This window comes from Budorcas taxicolor, chromosome X (genome assembly GCF_023091745.1).
Source record: "Budorcas taxicolor isolate Tak-1 chromosome X, Takin1.1, whole genome shotgun sequence".
Classification (NCBI taxonomy): domain Eukaryota; kingdom Metazoa; phylum Chordata; class Mammalia; order Artiodactyla; family Bovidae; genus Budorcas; species Budorcas taxicolor.
In genome coordinates, this window is record NC_068935.1 from 141,920,049 (window position 1) to 141,940,199 (window position 20,151).

Below are 20,151 nucleotides of genomic sequence, written 5' to 3' on the forward strand. Positions count from 1 at the left end.
AAACCAGTGACTCTGATATTATGTAAGTAAACATGGTCCGAAAAAAAAAAAAAAATCCGTTATTAATGGTGCCCATTCCAGATGAAGTAAGAAGGTCACACCGTTATTCCATGCATGTGAAATGTTTATCTCAACAGTTTAAACGTGTCACGAAAGACTTTTCTCTGCTCCATAATTTCGCTGCTCTTGAGCCATATTAAGTTGCAAACAGTTTGGTTGATTAACGCTGAGCAATTGTGGTGAGAGAGTCATATCCTACGGGAATCTTGCAGACCAGAGTCATCAGAGAGAAGCAGGAATCCCCATGAGTAGGTGGAAACTCTCAGTGTTCCAATGCATCCTGACCTTGCGGTTGCCCCACACATACCTCCTCCAGGAGAATCGGTGTTAAAGAAGCAGGGCTTCCCTGATGACTCAGTTGGTATAGAACCCGACTGCAATGCAGGAGGACCCGGTTCAATTCCTGGGTCGGGAAGATATGCTAGAGAAGAGAAAGGCTACCCACTCCAGGATTCTTGGGCTTCCCTTGTGGCTCAGCTGGGAAGACCTGGGCTTCATTCCTGGGTTGGGACGATGCCTTGGAAAAGGGGAAAGCTTCTCCAGTATTCTTTCCTGGAGCATCTCCATGGACAGAGGAACCTGGTGGGCTCTAGTCCATGGGGTCACAAAGAGTTGGACACGACTGAGTAACTTTCATTTTCACATAGATATCACTTCTGCATGGGACCTTATTTACAAAACAGAAACAGACTCACAGACGTGGAGAAAAGACTTGAGGTTGCCAAGTGGGAGGGGGTTAGCAAGAAAAGGATTGGGAGGTTTGCGGTTGAAAACGGAAAGTGGAAGAAAGGTTCCTTGCTCAGTCACATCTGGCTCTCTGCGACCCCATGGAACATAGCCCTCCAAGCTCCTCTGTCCATGGTATTCTCCAGCAAACATCCTTGTGTTTTTCCATTCCCTTCTGCACAAGATCTTACCAACACAGGGATCAAACCTGGGTCCCCTGAATTGCAGGCAGATCCCTATCGTCTGAGAAGTTTGAGGTTAGTAGATAGAAACTATTATATACAGAATGGATAGAGAACAAGGTCCAACTGAATAACACAGTGGACTATACGCAATACTCTATAAAACCTAAATGGGGAAAGAATCTGAAAAAGAATAGATACTAACTTTTGTATGTATAATCACTTGGTTGTACACCTGAAATTAATGCAACATTGATAATCAGCTATACCAGAATATAAAAAATTAATAATTAAAATGCAAATAATTTTAAAAATTAAAATAATAATTAATAAATAAAAAAAATTAAAAAAATTCTTGAGGACCCAAAAGACAAAAGTTTCAGGGTTAGAGTTGTCTGCTCCAAGTATAGAGCCTGAAAATCATCTTTAGATGAAGCACCACCTTGTACATGCATTGTGAAATCATTACTCATAGAATCAATCCAAAATGGGAAATCTCGAACCACATGTACGTTCCGAGGACAATCTGCCATCACAGAAATGTGCAGTGTTGAGGTCCACCTGGAATCGGTTATTGGATCAGCTACCAGCTCCCTGTACCCTGAACAGCCTACTGCCTGAGGCTAACCCTTGTGAGCTGTCTCACAGTCAGCTCTACTAAACCATTGGTTCTCTCTTATTCACCTACAGAAAGAGTCACTGAGACCAGACACGTCCTCGTCTCCGTGGAATCAAGATCAACAACACGAAGACGACTTTCCTGGTTCCTGATTAACATGATCCTGCTCTCTTCACGCTCACACCCCTCTCCCATCTCATCTCTCCTTCTCACTAAACCATGTCCTCACTGGTGTTATTTGATTGCTGAGGGTGTAAATAAATTGATTTAATATCTGCCCTGCCCAGGCATGTCTGTGCAAAAGTCACCTCATTTAAAACACACAAATGTCCACATTAAGTGTCCAGGAAACTGTGCCTTTCATAGGACAGGTGTTCATCAGAGACAATCTTTATGTAGACTTGGTAGACAGGCCTCAGGTGTCCAGGGAAGAGGAAGAAACTAGATTAAACCATCTTGGGGCAGAGTAATGACTCCTCCAGTGTATGTGCTTCTCGATGGCTCAGATGGTAAAGAATCCGCCTGCAATGCAGACGACCCAAGTTCTATCCTTGGGTGTGGAAGATCCTCTGGAAGAGGAAACAGTAACGCACTCCAATGTTTCCTGAAGAATGCTATAGACAGAGGAGCCTGGTTGGCTACAATCCAAAGGAGCCTGGTTGGCTACAGTCCATAGGACCCTAAAGAGTTGGACAGGCCTGAGCAACTGACACTTTTGCTTTCAGCCTACTGTACGGAAGGCGGCAGTCTGATGAAAAGGAAGTCCCTAAAATGCATCTTATTCATTCCCGAGAAAGGAACGTAGGTTCCACTCACTAAGACTCATGCACGGAAAGTGCAGGGTGACATTACTGTTCAGTACAGTTCAGTTCAGTTGCTCAGTCATGTCCAACTCTTTGTGACCCCACGAATTGCAGCATGCCAGGCCTGCCTGTTCATCACCAACTCCCGGATTTTCCCAAGCTCATGTTCATCAAGTCGGTGATTTCATCCAGCCATCTCATCCTCTGTCGTCCCCTTCTCCTTATGCCCCCTATCCCTCCGAGCATCAGGGTCTTTTCCAATGAGTCAACTCTTTGCATGAGGTGGCCAAAGTACTGAAGATAATGGTGACCTCCCTCAAAATATCCCATGCATGTACCTCTAGAGTCCCTGAGCTTAACCCGTAGCAGGCCACCACTGACCCACACCTTCACCCACCGGAGACTTCTGGACACCCTCAGGCAAGTCCAGGACAGTCTGCTGTGGGGTCACTCTTCATTTCTCCTGGGTCCTGGTGCACAAATTCCTGTTGTGCCCTCCAACAGTCTATTTCCCTGTCCTGTGTCAGTTCTGGCAACTCTATGGTGTGGTTAATGACGAATTCTTCCAAGAGGACTATGCCATACCCACACACCGAGTCCCTGTCCCTTGACACTCCTTGAACGATCCTTCTGATGAAGCAGAATGGTTACCGCCCTCTTTTTCCACAAGACTGTGGAATGGGCTTTGACAGTGGGGAACTGTCGCAAAGAACCAAAGGTGACTCCATGCTGGAACTGTTTCTTTGACTTGCTTTTTGTTGCCATTGTTATTATCATCATACATTATGGCCTGCCTCAGACGACCCTCCCCTTCAGCCTGACTGTTAACGTGCCTTTTCTCAGCTCACAGGGAGATAAACTGACCCTGCCCAGCTATGAAAAGAAGAACCTAACACACACATTGCAGAGGCTGGCCAATCCTGACATGTTCTGCAAGGCTGAGAATCCTCTGTGCTCCACTTCCTCGCGGTGTCTAGCCCTCTATTCTGCCTTTTGACTTCGCTTTGCCATGTCTTCTCTCCCTCTGGCTCTGTAAAAGAACCTGGCCTCCAGACCCTGACAAGGTGGCTACTTTGAGACATTGGTCTTCCATCTTCTCAGCCGACTGTCCAAAGAAAGTCATGTTGCTTGTCTCCCCACCTTTCTCGGATTCACTGCTCTGTCAGGAGGACAACTAGAGAGTCCACGTGCCATAACAAAAGATCCCAGCTATGTCAAAACAGAGATTTTGCTGCTGCAACTAAGACCCGGCACGGACAAATAAACAAATGCATATATAAATAAATATAATGCACATTTCTGTAATAAAAGTTATATGCACGGGTACTTTCTTTAAAATAGTGGGCTTGTGTTTTATTGTCTCAACTTTAGACTCGAACTGCATTGCAACCTTGGTCGTGTATCCTTGAGGGAACCTGGAATTTTGAGTGACCAAGATCAATAGCCTCCTTGCACTGTTTACTTAGGAGTTGCGCAATCTAAGATGTAAAAACAGTGGTTACAGAAAAAAAGAGACAGGTAAAACAAAATTAATAACCTGTCGTTAGAGACTTCTCAGTTCCAAAAACAGGAATAAATTTGAGGAGACCACAGGAACATGTACCAAGCAGTACTTAGTGTTATTTGGAGGCAGTTACAGCAGTAATGTTTCTTAAGATGATTCTGTTTTTATTTATTAGTCTATTGCCTACAATTTGACCAATATTAGTGACATTTGGGATTCAAGGGCATATGAGTCCTTTCAGTACAAAGCAATAGGATTTTTTTTCCTTTTATCAGTTACCTTAAGGATGAAAACATTTTTCCTTTCTATTCTATGTTTTTATTGGTGGAGAATGTTTGACAATATTCTCTTGGCTTCTGCCATTACAACAATACAAATCAGCCATAATTATTATTAATCATCACCTTTTTGAGCCCCCTAGCCCCCTCCCCTCACCCCAACTTAACCCTCCAGGTCATCACAGTGCGCGTCTCTGGACTCCCTGTGTTTCGGCAACTTCTCACCAGCTACATATTATTTGCAGGGAGGGAACACAGATGCAGATATAGAGAACAGACTTGTGAACACAATGAAGGAAGAAGAGTGCTAAGACCAGTGGAAACCAACATGATTATTACAACTGTTGCAATAATCTCCTAAAAGAAATAGTGTCTAATCTCCCCTTGACTGGCAGTTAGAAAGATCTTCCTAAGATAGGATGGTCCTAGGATACACTCCCAGGGGACACATGTTGCTAAGAGTCCAAAACGAAAACCTGGGAATGCTAGATATACAAAAGTAGAGATAGAAGGGCGATGATGGGATGATAAGGGGTGTGAGTTGGGGTCACATGACCACTCACATTTATCTGAATCAGGGACTTCTCTGGTGGTCCAGTGGTGAGGATTCTGCCCTTCCCTCTCACAGAGTACAGGGTCCATACAGGATTCATCCCCATTGGGGACTAAGAACCTGCATGCTGCATTCTGTAGCCAAGATAAAGAAACAAACAAGCAAAAAAGGAAAATTAGCATCTTGATCAAAGACCAAAGACAGGAAACGGTCTCAGGATATTCTGAGACATGAAAGCCTTCTATCACGCAGACTTCACGGCTGAAAATACGTCAGGGTAATATACAGAGGAATGTATGAACAAAAGAGATAGCATGCTATTGCAACTGAAAGAAAAGAGAATAAAAGGAAAAAAACATAGATATAATGTCGGTCCCCATGAACATGAAGGAAAGTGATCTCCTGAGGATGTGAGCTGAGGATGACCTTGAGATGACAAGCTCTCCTCAAAGGTCTGACTTCAACCCAAATGAAAGAGTCTGAACTCTAATTTTTCCCAGAAGTTCTCACTTAGCTGACTCAGAAACCCTGAATCTCATCGTTTCTTCCTTTCTATACTCAGAACATAACTAATCTTTTAATGTGTTTATTTGATAAATTCCCATGAATGAAGATGAAAGTGAGTTAAATTTGATAAAAAATTTAGAAAAATGACTCACTGTTTCAGTGACCTTGAGTCAGAAAATTTATTTTTTCCATTCAGAATTCTAAAAGTGGCAAGAACAGCTGTCCAGTACTTTTGCTCACTGGGAGAAACAACTGAGTTAGTGAGTAAATATTATATTACAGATTAAATGGGTAGAAGGTTGTCTGGAGAGCAATCACTGAAAATAAACAACTGGTGTGCAATCTTCAGATGACTTTAGGTGGCATTTTTACCAGATCGTCCTCAGTAATTAGGAGGAAAAAGCCCACATTGGGGCAGGAGAAGGTGGTAAATGCTTTGTGCTGACCTGTTCCCCACCTCAGAAAAATAGGAATATTTCCAAGGGTCTCTTAGGAAGTAATGTTCCCTTGGCTAAACCACACAGTCAATCTTTACTTTTAGAAAATAAATGTTAGACTGTCTCCACCATGTTAACAGAACCATGCAGAAGTGAGGCATATGCACCTTGGAGAGCTCATCTCATTTTTGGATCTCATGATAAACAGGAAAATAAATAATTGTCCCCTTGCAATATTGGATGTACTGCAGTTTCTCACTTACTAAAGGTCAAATGCCCGCATCCACGTATGCTTCTCTCAAAACAAATATCATTATCAAAATGACAGAATGCCAGCAGAGTGTATCTCTGCCAACCAGGATCCTGAAGGTGCCTTCTGTTGCACCTGTGGTCATATGAGGAACAACTATTGGCTCACGATGTATCACGCCAGCAGATGCAGGCTATAAAAGTGGCAGCAATTTTGCATCCTCTCCAACCACTGGGACACCCTCAGCTTCTACAGAAGGACTTCAAGAGTCAACAAGATGAAGGCTCTGCTGTGCAGTCTTGTCCTTGGTCTGCTTGTTGCCAGTCAAGGTGAAGCTCACGGAGAGAACTCACAGGTACCAGGGGCATTTGAACGGTGGTCCTAGCTTGGGAGGAAGTCTTAGTGAGTGTTGAGGTGAGTGTCCTTTTCGAGGTTTGGTCATGTGGACGGCTAAGCCTAGCCATGTCCCTGCAACTGAGAATTGCTCCATTCACGGGCTCTATACCTGCTGTTTGTGATGTCTGTATCATCTCTACCATCCATTCACTGGGTCTCATGCCTGTTCACTACTCTTGTAAAATGGAAGGAAGACCACACAGCTGCTGGATTAGGGCTGTTGCATTTGACAAGATAGCTCAAGCTATCTCAGTAATACCTCAATTATTTCCTTAATCTGACATGAGGTTTCCTATGATTTTATACCTAGGGCTGTGTTCATAAAGATAGGTAACTTCGGCTAAGTGAAAGGGCAGGGAAACTCCTGAGGGATGATGTTGGGCAGAATTTACAGAGATGGACTGCGATTTCTGAAGGGAATTTAACTTTTAGTTCACAGGAAGATGGTTAAACTATTACACGGCAGCCAATAACATAGAGAAGATCACCGAGGGTGGGCCATTCTACGCTTTCATGCGTTACATTGAGTTTGATGAAGAAAATGGCACAATAGTGATGCATTTTTATGTCAAGTAAGTAAAAATCACCCAAAAGGAAAACAACTGTAAACCCCAGACTGAGGGAGGGTGACTCTTCCCTGCCTGCAGGGAGCTCTCTGGGTGGTAGAGGAAGACGCCCTGAGCTGTGAGGCTGGGCAAGTTCTCTGAGTTGGGGGGAGGGTGGTTCCACCGTGAGCCTCCAGGGAATGTCCTGAAAATTCTGCTTAGAGGGAGAACCCGGAAGCACTACTGGCATCAACTCAGTAAAGGGAAGAGGGACACGGCAGAGAGAAGAGGCTCGTGTCCTGGCGCCCAGAGTCCCCACCAGGGGCTGAACTCCTTCCTGCAGAATTTGTAAGAGACAGTTCCCACTGAGCACAGAAGTGAGAGCAAGGGGAGAGCAAACAGTGAGCTCTGCCCTCGGGGCTTCCTCACGGGAGGTTTCATCACCACTGAGTTTCCCAAAGCCTTCGGAGCCCCTAGTGACGTTCCCAAGTCCCTTCCCAGGCGCCTGCCAATGCATGTGACAGGAGTTCCATCCCTGGGTCAGGAAGATCCCCTGGAGGAGGAAATGGCGACCCACTCCAGTATTCTTGCCTGGAGAATCCCACGGACAGAGATGCCTGGAGGGCTACAGTCCAAGGGGTCACAAAGAGTCAGACAGGACTGAGCTATCAAGCACACACACACACAGATCTAAGTACCATTCATGGAATGTCCACTATACCAAAGACAGCTTCCTAGGAACATGAAAGTATGGCAGAAATCAACACATTTGCTCACCAGTTATCCCCCCAAATGAGAACATGTAAACTCAGGTATGCATTGTGTGGAATAAAAATATCAAGAAAAGAAACCACTACATGTTCTATGCTTGGAGACATGGCTTTATAAATATATATAACTGATTGACTGCAGCCATGAAATTAAAAGATGCTTACTCCTTGGAAGGAAAGGTATGACCAACCTAGATAGCATATTCGAAAGCAGAGACATTACTTTGCTAACAAAGGTCCGTCTAGTCAGGCTATGGTTTTTCCAGTGGTCATGTATGGATGTGAGAGTTGGACTGTGAAGAAAGCTGAGCGCTGAAGAATTGATGTCTTTGAACTGTGGTGTTGGAGAAGACTTTTAAGAGTCCCTTGGACTGCAAGGAGATCCAACCAGTCCATTCTGAAGGAGATCAGCCCTGGGATTTCTTTGGAAGGACGGATGCTAAAGCTGAAACTCCAGTCCTTTGGCCACCTCATGTGAAGAGTTGACTCATTGGAAAAGACTTTGATGCTGGGAGGGACTAGGGGCAGGAGAAGAAGGGGACGACCAAGGATGAGATGGCTGGCTGGCATCATGGACTCGATGGATGCGAGACTGAGTGAACTCCGGGAGATGGTGATGGACAGGGAGGCTTGGTGTGCTGCGATTCATGGGGTCGCAAAGAGTCAGACACGACTGAGCAACTGAACTGAACTGAATCTTTCTGAAATCAATTTTACCTGGAATAAGAAATGGCAACCCACTCCAGTATTCTCTCCTAGTCTTAGCTGGTGGCTCCGTGCTTAAGAATCTGTCTGCCAATGCACGAGACATGAGCTCCATCTAGGTCTGGAGGGACGCCACGTGCCCGGGAGCAAGTAAGCCCATGTGCTATGATGACTGAGCTATATGCTATATATAGCTATATGCTCCACAGGAGGAGAATAAACCATGGTGAGAAATCCCGGCACTGCAACTAGAGAGTGATGACCCTTGCCCTCGGCAACAGAGAGCAGCCTGAGTGGCAAAAAGACACAACACACTCAGAAATAGAAACAGTTTTGTTTTTAAAAACAGTTATAAAATTTCTCCAGCACACCTCCTTTTCTTCAGTTCAGTTCAGTTCAGCCACTCAGTCGTGTCCGACTCTTTGCGACCCCATGGACTGCAGCTCGCCAGGCCTCCCTGTCCATCACCAGCTCCCAGAACTTGCTCAAACTCATGTCCATTGAGTCGTGATGCCATCCAGCCATCTCATCCTCTGTCGTCCCCTTCTCCTCCCGCCCTCAATCTTTTTCAGAATCAGGGTCTTTTCCAAGGAGTCAGTTCTTTGCATCAGGTGGCCAGATTATTGGAGTTTCAGCTTCAGCATCAGTGTTTCCAATGAATATTCAAGACTGATGTCCTTTAGGATGGTGGGTCTCCTTGCAGTCCAAGGGACTCTCAGGAGTGTTCTGCAACACCACATTTCAAAAGCATGAATTCTTCAGCACTCAGCTTTCTTGAGAGTCCAACTTCACATCCATACATGACTACTGGGAAAACCATAGGCTCAACCAGATTGACCTTTGTTTGCAAAGCAATGTCTCTGCTTTTCAATATGCTGTCTAGGTTGGTCATCACTTTCGTTCCAAGGAGTAAGCATCTTTTAATTTTATGGCTGCAATCACCATCTGCAGTGATTTAGGAGCCCCCCAAGATAAAGTCAGCCACTGTTTCCACTGTTTCCCCATCTATTGGCCAGGAAGTGATGGGACCGGATGCCATGAACTTCGTTTTCTGAATGTTGAGCTTTAAGCCAACTGTTTCACTCTCCTCATTCACTTTCGTCAAGAGGCTCTTTACTTCTTCTTTACTTTCTGCCATAAGGGTGGTGTCCGCTGCATATCTGAGGTTACTGATATTTCTCCTGGCAATCTAGATTCCAGCTTGTGCTTCTTCCAGCCCAGCATTTCTCATGATGTACACTGCATATAAGTTAAATAAGCAGGGTGACAGTATACAGCCTTGACATAGTCCTTTCCTGATTTGGAATCAGTCGGTTGTTCCATGTTCAGTTCTAACTATTGCTTCCTGACCTGCATACAGATTTCTCAAGATGCAGGTCAGGTTTTCTGGTATTCCCATCACTTGAAGAATTTTCCACAGTTGATTGTGATCCACACAGTCAAAGGCTTTGGCATAGTCAATAAGCAGAAGTAGATGTTTTTCTGGAACTCTCTTGCTTTTGTGATGATCCGATGGATGTTGGCAATGTGATCTCTGTTCCCTCTGCCTTTTTTAAATCCAGCTTGATCATCTGGAAGTTCACAGTTTATGTGCATTTGAGGCCTGGCTTGGAGAACTGTGAGCATTACTTTGCTAGTGTGTGAGATAAGTGCAATTGTGCAGTAGTTTGAGCATTCTTTGGCATTGCCTTTCTTTGGGATTGGAATGAAAACTGACCTTTTCCAGTCCTGTGGCCACTGGTGAGTTTTCCAAATTTGCTGGCATATTGAGTGCAGCACTTCCACAGCATCATCTTTCAGGATTTCAAATAGTTCAACTGGAATGCCATCACCTCCACTAGCTTTATTCGTAGTGATGTTTCCTAAGGCTTACTTGACTTCACATGCCTGGGTGTCTGGCTCTAGGTGAGTGATCACACCATCGTGATTATCTGGGTCATGAAGATCTTTTTTGTAGGGTTTTCCTGTGTATTCTTGCCACCTCTTCTTAATATCATCTGCTTCCGTTATGCCCATACCATTTCTGTCCTTTATTGAGCCCATGTTTGCATGAAATATTCCCTTAATAGCTCTTATTTTCTTTAAGAAATCTCTAGTCTTTCCCATTGTACTGTTTTCCTCTATTTCTTTGCACTGATCACGGAGGAAGGCTTTCTAATCTCTCCTTGCTATTCTTTGGAACTCTGCATTCAAATGGGAATATCTTTCCATTATTCCTTTGCTCTTGGCTTCTTTTCTTTTCACAGCTATTCGTAAGGCCTCCCCAGACAGAATTTTGCTTTCATCTTTCAGTGTCCTATCTTTTTGCCATTTCATACTGTCTTTTTCTTTTCTCATCATCAAATTTCTACCCCTAGAGTCATAGATAAGACAGATCTGCACTTTCTAAATTTTCTGGATCTTCATGCGAGAAAAACATGCTCTATGAATCATTTTCCCCACCTTCCATCACTCAGCACAATGTTTAAAGCAGTTGTCACTGTCTGCATATGCAAAGAATCACGTTTTCCACGCCAAATGAAAGGAGTTTGTCTGCTCAGATAAAATTGTGTGTATTTGAGGTTATATTGGATAATTGTTGTGTTCCCACTTTGTGGTTGTTTTTCAGTGATTTCTATGCATTTCAGTTCCCTAATGACTAAGAGGGCTTCCCTGAAGCTCACTTGGTAAAGAAACAATCTGCCTGCAACGCAGGAGACCCCAGTTCAATTCCTGGGTCAGGAACAACCACTGGAGAAGGGAAAGGCTACCCACTCCAGTATTATGGGCTGGAGAATTCCATGGAATGTATAGGCCATTGGGTCACAAAGAGGCAGAAATGACTGAATGACTTGCACGTTCACTTTCACTGACTAAGAACACTCACCACACTTCACTGTGGGCATTCTTTTCCAAGGTGTCTGTTCAAAAATTAATCCAGTTCCTGTAGGGTTATTTCTCTTTTAGTATTAGTTTCACAAAGATTCTTTATATATGCCAAATGCCCCTTTTTTCACATACATGTACAGAGGACATATGTGAAGCCACTTCCTCTTTTGTTACAGAGGTAACAATATATACGTATCATATATTATATGCATAAATTTCTTCATAACATATAAGCACATCACGTGTACTTAAGTGTTTGCTTGTGCAAGTGTCTTTGTGAGTGTGAAATGTGTCTGTATACAGATATGTGTCTTTCAGGTTTAATCCTCATATGGTATTGTGATGGAGGAACACTGTGTATTTGGAGAAAATTAAACATTTTTAAATTTTGTGATTTTTGGCTCTCATACTGTCTACTGAGGGCTTCCCTGGTGGTTCTTACATTGTGTAATGAGGCCTGGAGGATCTCATATTGTCTCGTAAGGCCTGATGGCTCTCATATGGTCTACTAAGGGCTTCCCTGGTGTCTCAGAGGGTAAGAAATCTGCCCGTAATACAGGAGACCCAGATTCGATCCCTGGGTTCGGAAATTCCCCTGGAGAAGGAAAGGGCAACCCACTCCAGTCTCCTTGCCTGGAGAATTCCACGGACAGAGGAAGAGACCGGTGGGCTACAGTCCATGGGGTCGCAGAGAGTCGGACACAACTGAGTGACAAACACTTCCACTTTCATTGTCTAATGACTCATTGCCAGGGCTGTGACAATCCCCCAGGTTTGTCATGATGCCTATGCCTCTCTGTTTTCAGAAACTATATATATAAAGGAAAAGTTCATCCTTTTCCTTTCTTCCTAAAATTCTAGATTTCTCTATGTTTATTGGCTTTACACCTGACCTGTCTGTATCTGCAGGTTGTCATTGTAACTACTAGTCAGATTTAGTGTGTAGACAAACCATCCTTGTCACTTGACAGTGACTGCATATGAGACAACATATTTTGTCCCTTTTGAAGGTCAAATTGTTCACCAGCACTGAGGTGATACCTGACACATATTCTTGGGTGTCATACAGAAAGAATGCTAATTATACATCAAATTTTTATTGTCTTACTCAACTACCTTGAATATGCATTTTTTTTTTTTTAAGGGAGAATGGAGAATGCCTAGAAAAATATGTCTCAGGCACAAAGGAAGGAAACTTTTATGCTGTTGACTGTAAGTATGAACGTTTCACTGGAAAGAGTATATTCAGGTAGAAATCTTGGTCTCATCTTTCTTCAATAACCCCATACATCTGAATTCTGCTCCTACTAAAAATCAGAGGTCAGGGACTGAAGCGTCTCCCCTCAATGGAGTGTAACTCAACGAGACCAGATCCAGACATCCTAGACTGTGAAGTTAAGTGGACCTTACGAAGCATTATATGAACAACGTTAGTGGAGGTGACAGAATTCAAGCTGCGCTCTTTAAAATCCTAAAAAACAATGCTGTTAAATGGCTGCAGCAATGTGTCAGCAACTTTGGAAAACTCGGCAGTGGCCACAGACCTGGAAAAGGTCAGTTTCTGTCTCAATCGCCAAGACAGAAAATGACAAAGAACGTTCCAACTACCACACCGTCGGGCTCATTTCTCATGTGAGCAAGGTACTGCTCACAGTCTTACAAGTTAAGATTCAGCAGTACATGATCAGACAGCTTCCAGCCGTATAAGCATGATTCAGAAAAGTCAGATGAACCAGATCAAATTCTCAACATTCACTGGATCATGGAGAAAGCAAGGCAATTCTAGAAAGAAAAAAAAAAAAGTTTTTTCCTTTCTGCTTCATTGACTATGGTAAAGCCTTTGACTGTGTGGATCACAACAAAGTGTGGAAAATTCTAAAAGATATGGGAATACCAGATTGCCTTACCTGGCTCCAGAGAAACCTGTATGTGGATCAGTCAGCAACAGTGAGAACTGGACATGGAACAAAGGACTGGTTCCCATTGGGAAAAGAGTACAAGATATCCTCATGTGGCTTCTATAACTTATATGCAGAGCACATTATGCCAAATGCCAGGCTGGATGAATGACAAGCTGGAATCAAGATTGCTGGCAGAAATATCAACAGCATCAGATATGCAGATGATACCACTTTAATGGAAGATAATGAAAAGGAACTAAGAGTCTCATGATGAGGGTGAACGAGGAGACTGAAAAAGCTGGTCTGAAACTCCACATTCAGAAACGCTAAGATCATGGCATCTGGTCCCCTCACATTATGGAAATAGAAAGTGGTAAGACTGGAAGCAGTGACAGGTTTTATCTTCTTGGGCTCGAAAATCACTGTGGATTGTGACTGCATCCACGAAATTGAAGAAAATTTGTATTTGGGAGGAAAGCTATGACAACCCAAGGCAGCTTATTAAAATGCAAAGACATCACTTTGCCAACAAAATCCGTTTACTCAACAGTATTTTTTTTTCCCCCTTGTTATGTATGGATTGGAGATTTGGAGCGTAAAGAAAGCTGAGCACCAAGGAACAGATGCTTTGAAGGATGGTGCTAGAGAAGACTCTTGAGAGTCCCTCAGACTGCAAGGAGATCAAATCAATCCATTGTAAAGGAAATACATTCTGAATATTCATTGGAAGGACCGATACTGAAGCCGAAGTCCCAGTACGTTGGCCACATGTTGCGAAGAACTGACTCATTGGAAAAGACCCTGATGTTGGGAAAGTTTGAAGGCAGGAGGAGAAGGGGATAACAGAGAATCAGACGGTCGGATGGCATCATCGACTCAAAGGACATGAAGTTGAGCAAACTCTGGAAGATCGTGGAGGACTGAGGAACTTGGTGTGGTACACTTCGTGGAGTCATGGAGAGTCAGACGTGGCATTGCGATTATATATCAACCAGAACAACGTGGCTAAACATGAGTGCACAATTTCGCTTTCATAGAATTCTCACAGATAGTTTACAACAGGCTTATGAACTGAGGTCTCGGGGTCTATCTTGAGGTGGCACATTAGTGCCATTCACTATTTAAAAACAATCTTATAATATCTTAGTCCATTCAAGATGAGATGGATGAACTTGAACTCAAGGAAATCATCGTGAGTTCAACCATAAAGGCAGCTTCTATACAAAGCAATGGGCATGCTGGCCCGGCTTTGTATCTCTGAGCTCTTTATAATGGCCCTAAATAACATTATTGTTTTCACATGCCCTAAGGGAAACATGTTTGATTAAAATTTAAGTAGATCAATATGTGATTATAACCCTTGCCTAAATTAAGTAGTCACACAGTACATATGCTATAGCCACAAATTAGTAAAATTCAGGCCTGAAATATTTCCCCATACTTTGATCGATAACTTCTGATACTTGAGGTTTTCTAAATTATGCCTTCATTTTTTCCTTACTCCCACTATATGGTTTCTTTTGGCTGAATCATGAATGCTTCCACTGTGTTTACTCTTCTCCATTTTTGCAACCCATTTTAGCTTGATTTTTATGCAATGACTAAACAAGGGAGAAAAACGTAAGTGCAAGACTTCTCGGAAGGTCTCTTGGGGACCAGCCATTGCAGCCTTCAGCTTTGTTTTGGGGATTGTAAGGTGCACCTGCATCAGGCCCAGTACAGCAGTGGCCTTGATGGTGAGCTGACACCCAGAAGACAGGTTACTCTCACTGTCTCATCCATTCATGAACATGACAGTCAATTCAGAGATGCTGCTATGCCCACCTTGTGAAGCCATGGTGAACCACAGGTGGTCACTGATAATCTGAGGACATGCATAGTCTGAACTAAGCTGTCCCAATGTGAGCAAGGCCGGTGGACTCAGCGTGGCCTTGGGAAAATTGCATATTCTCGTCAGGGCTCTGAGACTCTGAAGCTGCCAGAGTCCAGCTCCAGCAGCCAGGGATTCAACCTGAAGGGGTGAGTGGTGTCGGCGAGAAACGAGACAGCCTCCCAGTTTTCTGGGACTGCCTATTTATTTCAAGTTTAAGATTTTCTTTTATACTTTTACAAAAACATTAGGTCAAAGGTTTGACATTTTCAGTTCCCCCTCACCCAGACTTATTATCTCCGTAAATCATTATTGCCTTTCAAACAGAGTTCCTGCTTCAGCGATTCTCCCCAAATCAGCTTTAACATCTGCTATCTACTTCCTCTTATGTGTCCTATAGTTAATGTGTGGTTACATTGTAACTCATGCTACATTCCTCAGTTTATTTATCTCTCTAAATCCTGTTTGCCCGTAACATCCTGAGCTCACTCTCTCTTAAAAAGGCTTCTAGCTAGTATCTCTAAAATTCCTAACCTCTATAAGCTACAGTAAAATGTACTAACATTACAACATTCCTTAAATCTTCAGCTTCTATTTTAATTATTTCTGAGCCTTAAATTCAGTAAACTCCTTTGCCATAAACATTTCCTTCACAAATAGGCTTCAGAGAGCAATCCCTCCCATGTCCTCAAGCTGCGGCCTATGTGCTCATCCTGGAACACTCTTTTGTAAAAGTCCTTGAACAAATGTCAGTGACTAACTTTATGAATTCTTTTCTGAGCACAGCTGCAGAAGGTTTTGCACCTTCTCATGCTCCTCTCAAGAACAATAAGCACCTTAATATTCCTTTTCAGTCAACTCAGCCGAGGAGAGGAAAAAAAAAAAAAAAGTCAGAATCACAAGGCCTGACTCCTTCATCCCGGGTCTGTGCCTGTGGGAAGGAGAATGGGTTGAGGGTGCCTCCATTTTGTCAGTAATGCATAACATGGCTCCCGACATGAAGCTGCTTTGGCTGCCTTTTTTTCCCCAAGCACGCTAATAATTTTCATTGTTTCAGAGACTGAGCAATGGTGTTTGCATGCTCCAGGAACACAGATGGGGATTTTTACATTCCATGTTGCTGAGATTGCAGGAAGGTGAGGTGGAGGCCAGGAGAGAGAGAATGGACAGAGAGAGTGTAGTGTGACCCACAGTAGGTCGGAGCTGCTCCTTGTCCAGACACATGGGGCAGAGTGGACAGGCATTGTAGAGTGGACAGGCAGGGCAGAGAGGAGGGGCAGCACTCCAGGTTGGGAAGGATGTCGCCTCTAGGTGGTCACTGCCTACATGTCCCAGCAGGTGAGTTGTCTTCACACCAGCAGATATGGCGGTAGTCTGTGTCAGAATCCCGACTGAGGGGCTTGGGAAACACAATCCTTAAAGTGTTCACATGGTTGCCTGGCTTGTGCAGGCAGTCAGGAAGGTAATGAACACAAGGTAGGTTGATTTTTGTCAAGAGAAAACAATGTCATGGCTGGGGTCACAGAAATACAAAGAATTTTTGAACCCGGACTTGATAATATGTGTATGTTGTTTAAAACACTCTTGGGGACTTCCCTGGTGGTCCCGGGGATAAGAATCTGCCTGCCAGGGCAGGAGACATAGGTTCAATCCCTTATCCGAGAAGATCCCACATGCTGTGGGGAACTAAGCTCATGCACCACAACTACTGATCCTGCACTCTAGAACCCCCGAGCTGCAACTACCAAAGCCCATGCTCCCCAGAGTCTGTGCTCAGCAACAAGAGAAGGCACAGCAATGAGAAGCCTGCACACCACACCTAGACTGCACTCCACAGTCACCACACGTGGAGGAAGCCCACGGGCAGCAGGGAAGACTCAGCAAGTCGAAAATAAATACATAAACAAGCAGAAAAAGAATCCGTTAAGTTTATCAGAACACACGTTCTATGAAGCATCTTAATAAGAGAGCAAAGAGTGACTGGCTCATTGTAGGAAAAGGTGAGGATGAGGAAAATTCTTGCCTCCTTACCTTGCCACCGTTAACAGTAGCATTCTGTGCACGCATGAAGTGAGTGGGTCCATGCTCGATGGGCTGTTGTTCATGCCCGCCACGTGTCACGATAATCTAACTGACAACAAGGTAAGGTGGAGCTGTTTGTATCTTTTCTCTCTCCCGTAGACGCGGGTCACAGTGAATTTCAACTCATTAGTGGGGACGAGAACACTCTCTTAACCCACACTGTCAATGTGGATGAACATGGCAAGGAGACGGAACTGGTGCAATTCTTCGGTGGGTATGACATCCTATAATTTCCATAACCATTGTCATGTAACACGTACACTGTCAGGAGATTCATTCAGAATAGCAGGAGGTGCTGACAGTATTCCATATTCATGGAGCAAGGCCTGTATCTTTATGCTCACTGAATTAAGGATCCTGGAGGTACTCTTCCAAGAAACAGGGGGCCATAAAATGAAGACTATCACATCATCAGACATTGCAAAATGATTTCTATCTCTTGAAATTTTTTAAAATGAAGTTTTACTAGAATATTTTCTTTTACACATGTCAACAAATTTGAAGCCATATCTATAATGAGTCTGACTTTACCTCATGTTTAAAATTTTATTTATTTTTTAATTGAAGGATAACTGCTTTGTAGATTGTACTGTTTTCTGCCAAACATCAACATGCATCAGCCATAGTTATACATATGCTTGTGTGAAAGTTGCTCAGTTGTGCCTGACTCTTTGTGACCCCGTGATCCATGGGATTCTTCAGGCCAGAATACTGCAGTGGGTAGCCTTTCCCTTCTCCAGGGTAACTTCCCAACCCACAGATCAAGCCCAGGTCTCCCAGAGTGCAGGAGGATTCTTTACCAGCAGAGCCACAAGGGAAGCCCATAGGTATACATATATCCCCCCACTTTTGAAACTCCCTCTCATCTCCCTCCCCATCCACCCCCCACCCCCGGTTGATACAGAGCCTCTGTTTGAGTTCCCTGAGACATACAGCAAATTTCCATTGGCTATCTCTTTTACATATGGACAAGTCAGTTTCCATGTTACTCTCTCCATACATCTCACCATCTCCTCCCCTCTCCCCATGCCCATAAGTCTCTTCTCTATGACTGTTTCTCCACTGATGCCCTGCAAAGAAATTCATTATCAGTACCATCTTTCTAGATTCCATATATGCACATTCCCTATGTATGTGTTAGTATGTGATACCAGTTTTCTGATGCACTGTAAGCCTTGGAAGAGACACTTATAAAGTTTTGCCCTTTTCCATGTTTCAAGTGCATTGTTCTTATGAACATTGACATTACCCCCTCAAGGCACTGAGAGGGGTGTGTGTGATGGGGACAACAGGGGTCTATTTCAGCAAAGGTTATGGGTAGAATGGTAGGTTCACGAAAGAGTAAATCACCCCATGTTATTATGTGTCATGAGGTGAATGTGTCCGTGGAAGAGGAGAAAGCTGTTTCCTATTAAGCTTGGTGTACAAACAGATATGACTGACAGGTCCACATGCGAGGAAGGTGAGAGAAGCAGGTAGGTTCCATATTAGTCATGATGATCCTGGCAAGTCTTTGTCATCCAGCTCCTGATGCTGAGAAGTAGGGTGTCCTGAACAGCAAGTTGGACTGGGCTCAATTCTTAACACAGAAAGCACATGTCTGTGTCATGGGAACCACTGAAACCTCTGAGATTATACAAGTGAACATCTGATTGTCACGTTCCATTTCTTGTTCTGTAGATTTAGAAATTTCCGTGGGTTCCCAGGGGTCAACAATCCTGTTTTTTGCATGGTGATTTTACAGGCACAGGAAATAATGTTGAATCACAAGACAAAGAAGAGTACTACAACGCAGTGAGAGAAAAAGGGATTCCAGAAGAAAATATCGTGAACTTCATCGATATTGGTAAAGGAATTATACCTTTTCCCCTGACCATACCACTCAACTGGTGTGTAAAAATCAGAAAACAAGTCAACTTATTCAAAGTTTCTTCTTCCACAAGTAATCTCTTTAAAGATCCGATATTACAAGAAAGGAAGGAAGGAAGAAAGAAAGAAAACTTGGAAACGCTGGGGAATGTTAGTAATCGGTGGCTCTTTTATTTCTCCCTTTTTTTTTTTTCCCCTAGATAACTGTCCAGAGGAGTGAAACAAAGTGACTCTGACACTTCTGTAAGTAAACACAGTCCATTATTAGCGCTGCCCCTTCCAGATGAAGTAATAAGGTCACACTGTTATTTCATATGTGTGAAATATTTGCCCCAACAATTTAAATGTGTCACTAAAGAATTTTTTTGTTCCATAATTTCGCTGCTCTTGAGCCATACTATTGCAAACAGTTTGGTTGATTAACGCCAAGCAGCCGTGGTGAGAGAGTCTTATCCTGCAGGAATCTTGCAGACCAGAGTCATCAGACAGAAGCAGGAATCCCGAGTTGGTGGAAATTATTAGTGTTCCCATCAGTCCTGATCTCGTGGTTGTCCCCACACATTCCTCCTCCAATAGAATCGGTATTAAAGAGAGCTCTGCTTCCCTGAAGCAGGGTTTCCCAGATAGCTCAGTTGGTAAAGAATCCACCAGAAATGCAGGAGACCCCAGATTGATTCCTGGGTCTGGAAGATCTGCTGGAGAAGGGAAAGGCTACCCACTCCAGTATTCTTGGGCTTCCCTTGTGGCTCAGCCAGGGAGACCTGGGTTTGATCCCTGGGTTGGGAACATTGCCTGGAGAAGGGAAAGGCTTCTCCAGTATCCTGGTGTGGTGAATTCCATGGACTATCATGGTCCATGGGATTACAAGGAGTTGGACATGACTGAGCAACTTTCACTTTCATGCTTTCTGCAAGACCTGTGTTTGATCTCATATGATTCACACAGAACCAGTAAATGCCTTCCAACGACACTGTCTGAAACATGCATTTGTGATATATTCCTACTCGGAAGATGTTCCAAAAGTGAGATGTTTAAACTTTCTAAACTAATACATCATCCAGAAAGGACACTGATCTTAGCTAAAGTATGGCTTACAATGTTCTGTCGAGAAAGATTCTTAACAAAAAGAGCGACTAAAAGCACTAGGGTCCAGGTGAATGTGATAACAGTCAAGTGGTACGTATATTCGATGGACCATTACTCAGCGAGAAACAAAAGCAAATAAA

General features: G+C 43.6%; 1 protein-coding gene across 1 annotated transcript; it reads left to right on the forward strand.

Annotated features, from left to right (window-relative positions):
- Positions 1 to 6,196: 6,196 nt before the first annotated feature.
- LOC128069685 (odorant-binding protein-like) lies at positions 6,197 to 19,145 on the forward strand. Its single transcript, XM_052662794.1, has 6 exons — positions 6,197 to 6,274; positions 6,748 to 6,887; positions 12,348 to 12,415; positions 17,156 to 17,266; positions 18,801 to 18,902; positions 19,126 to 19,145. The coding sequence occupies exons 1-6, from the start codon at positions 6,197 to 6,199 to the stop codon at positions 19,143 to 19,145; spliced, it is 519 nt and encodes a 172-aa protein (XP_052518754.1).
- The last annotated feature ends 1,006 nt before the right edge of the window (positions 19,146 to 20,151 follow it).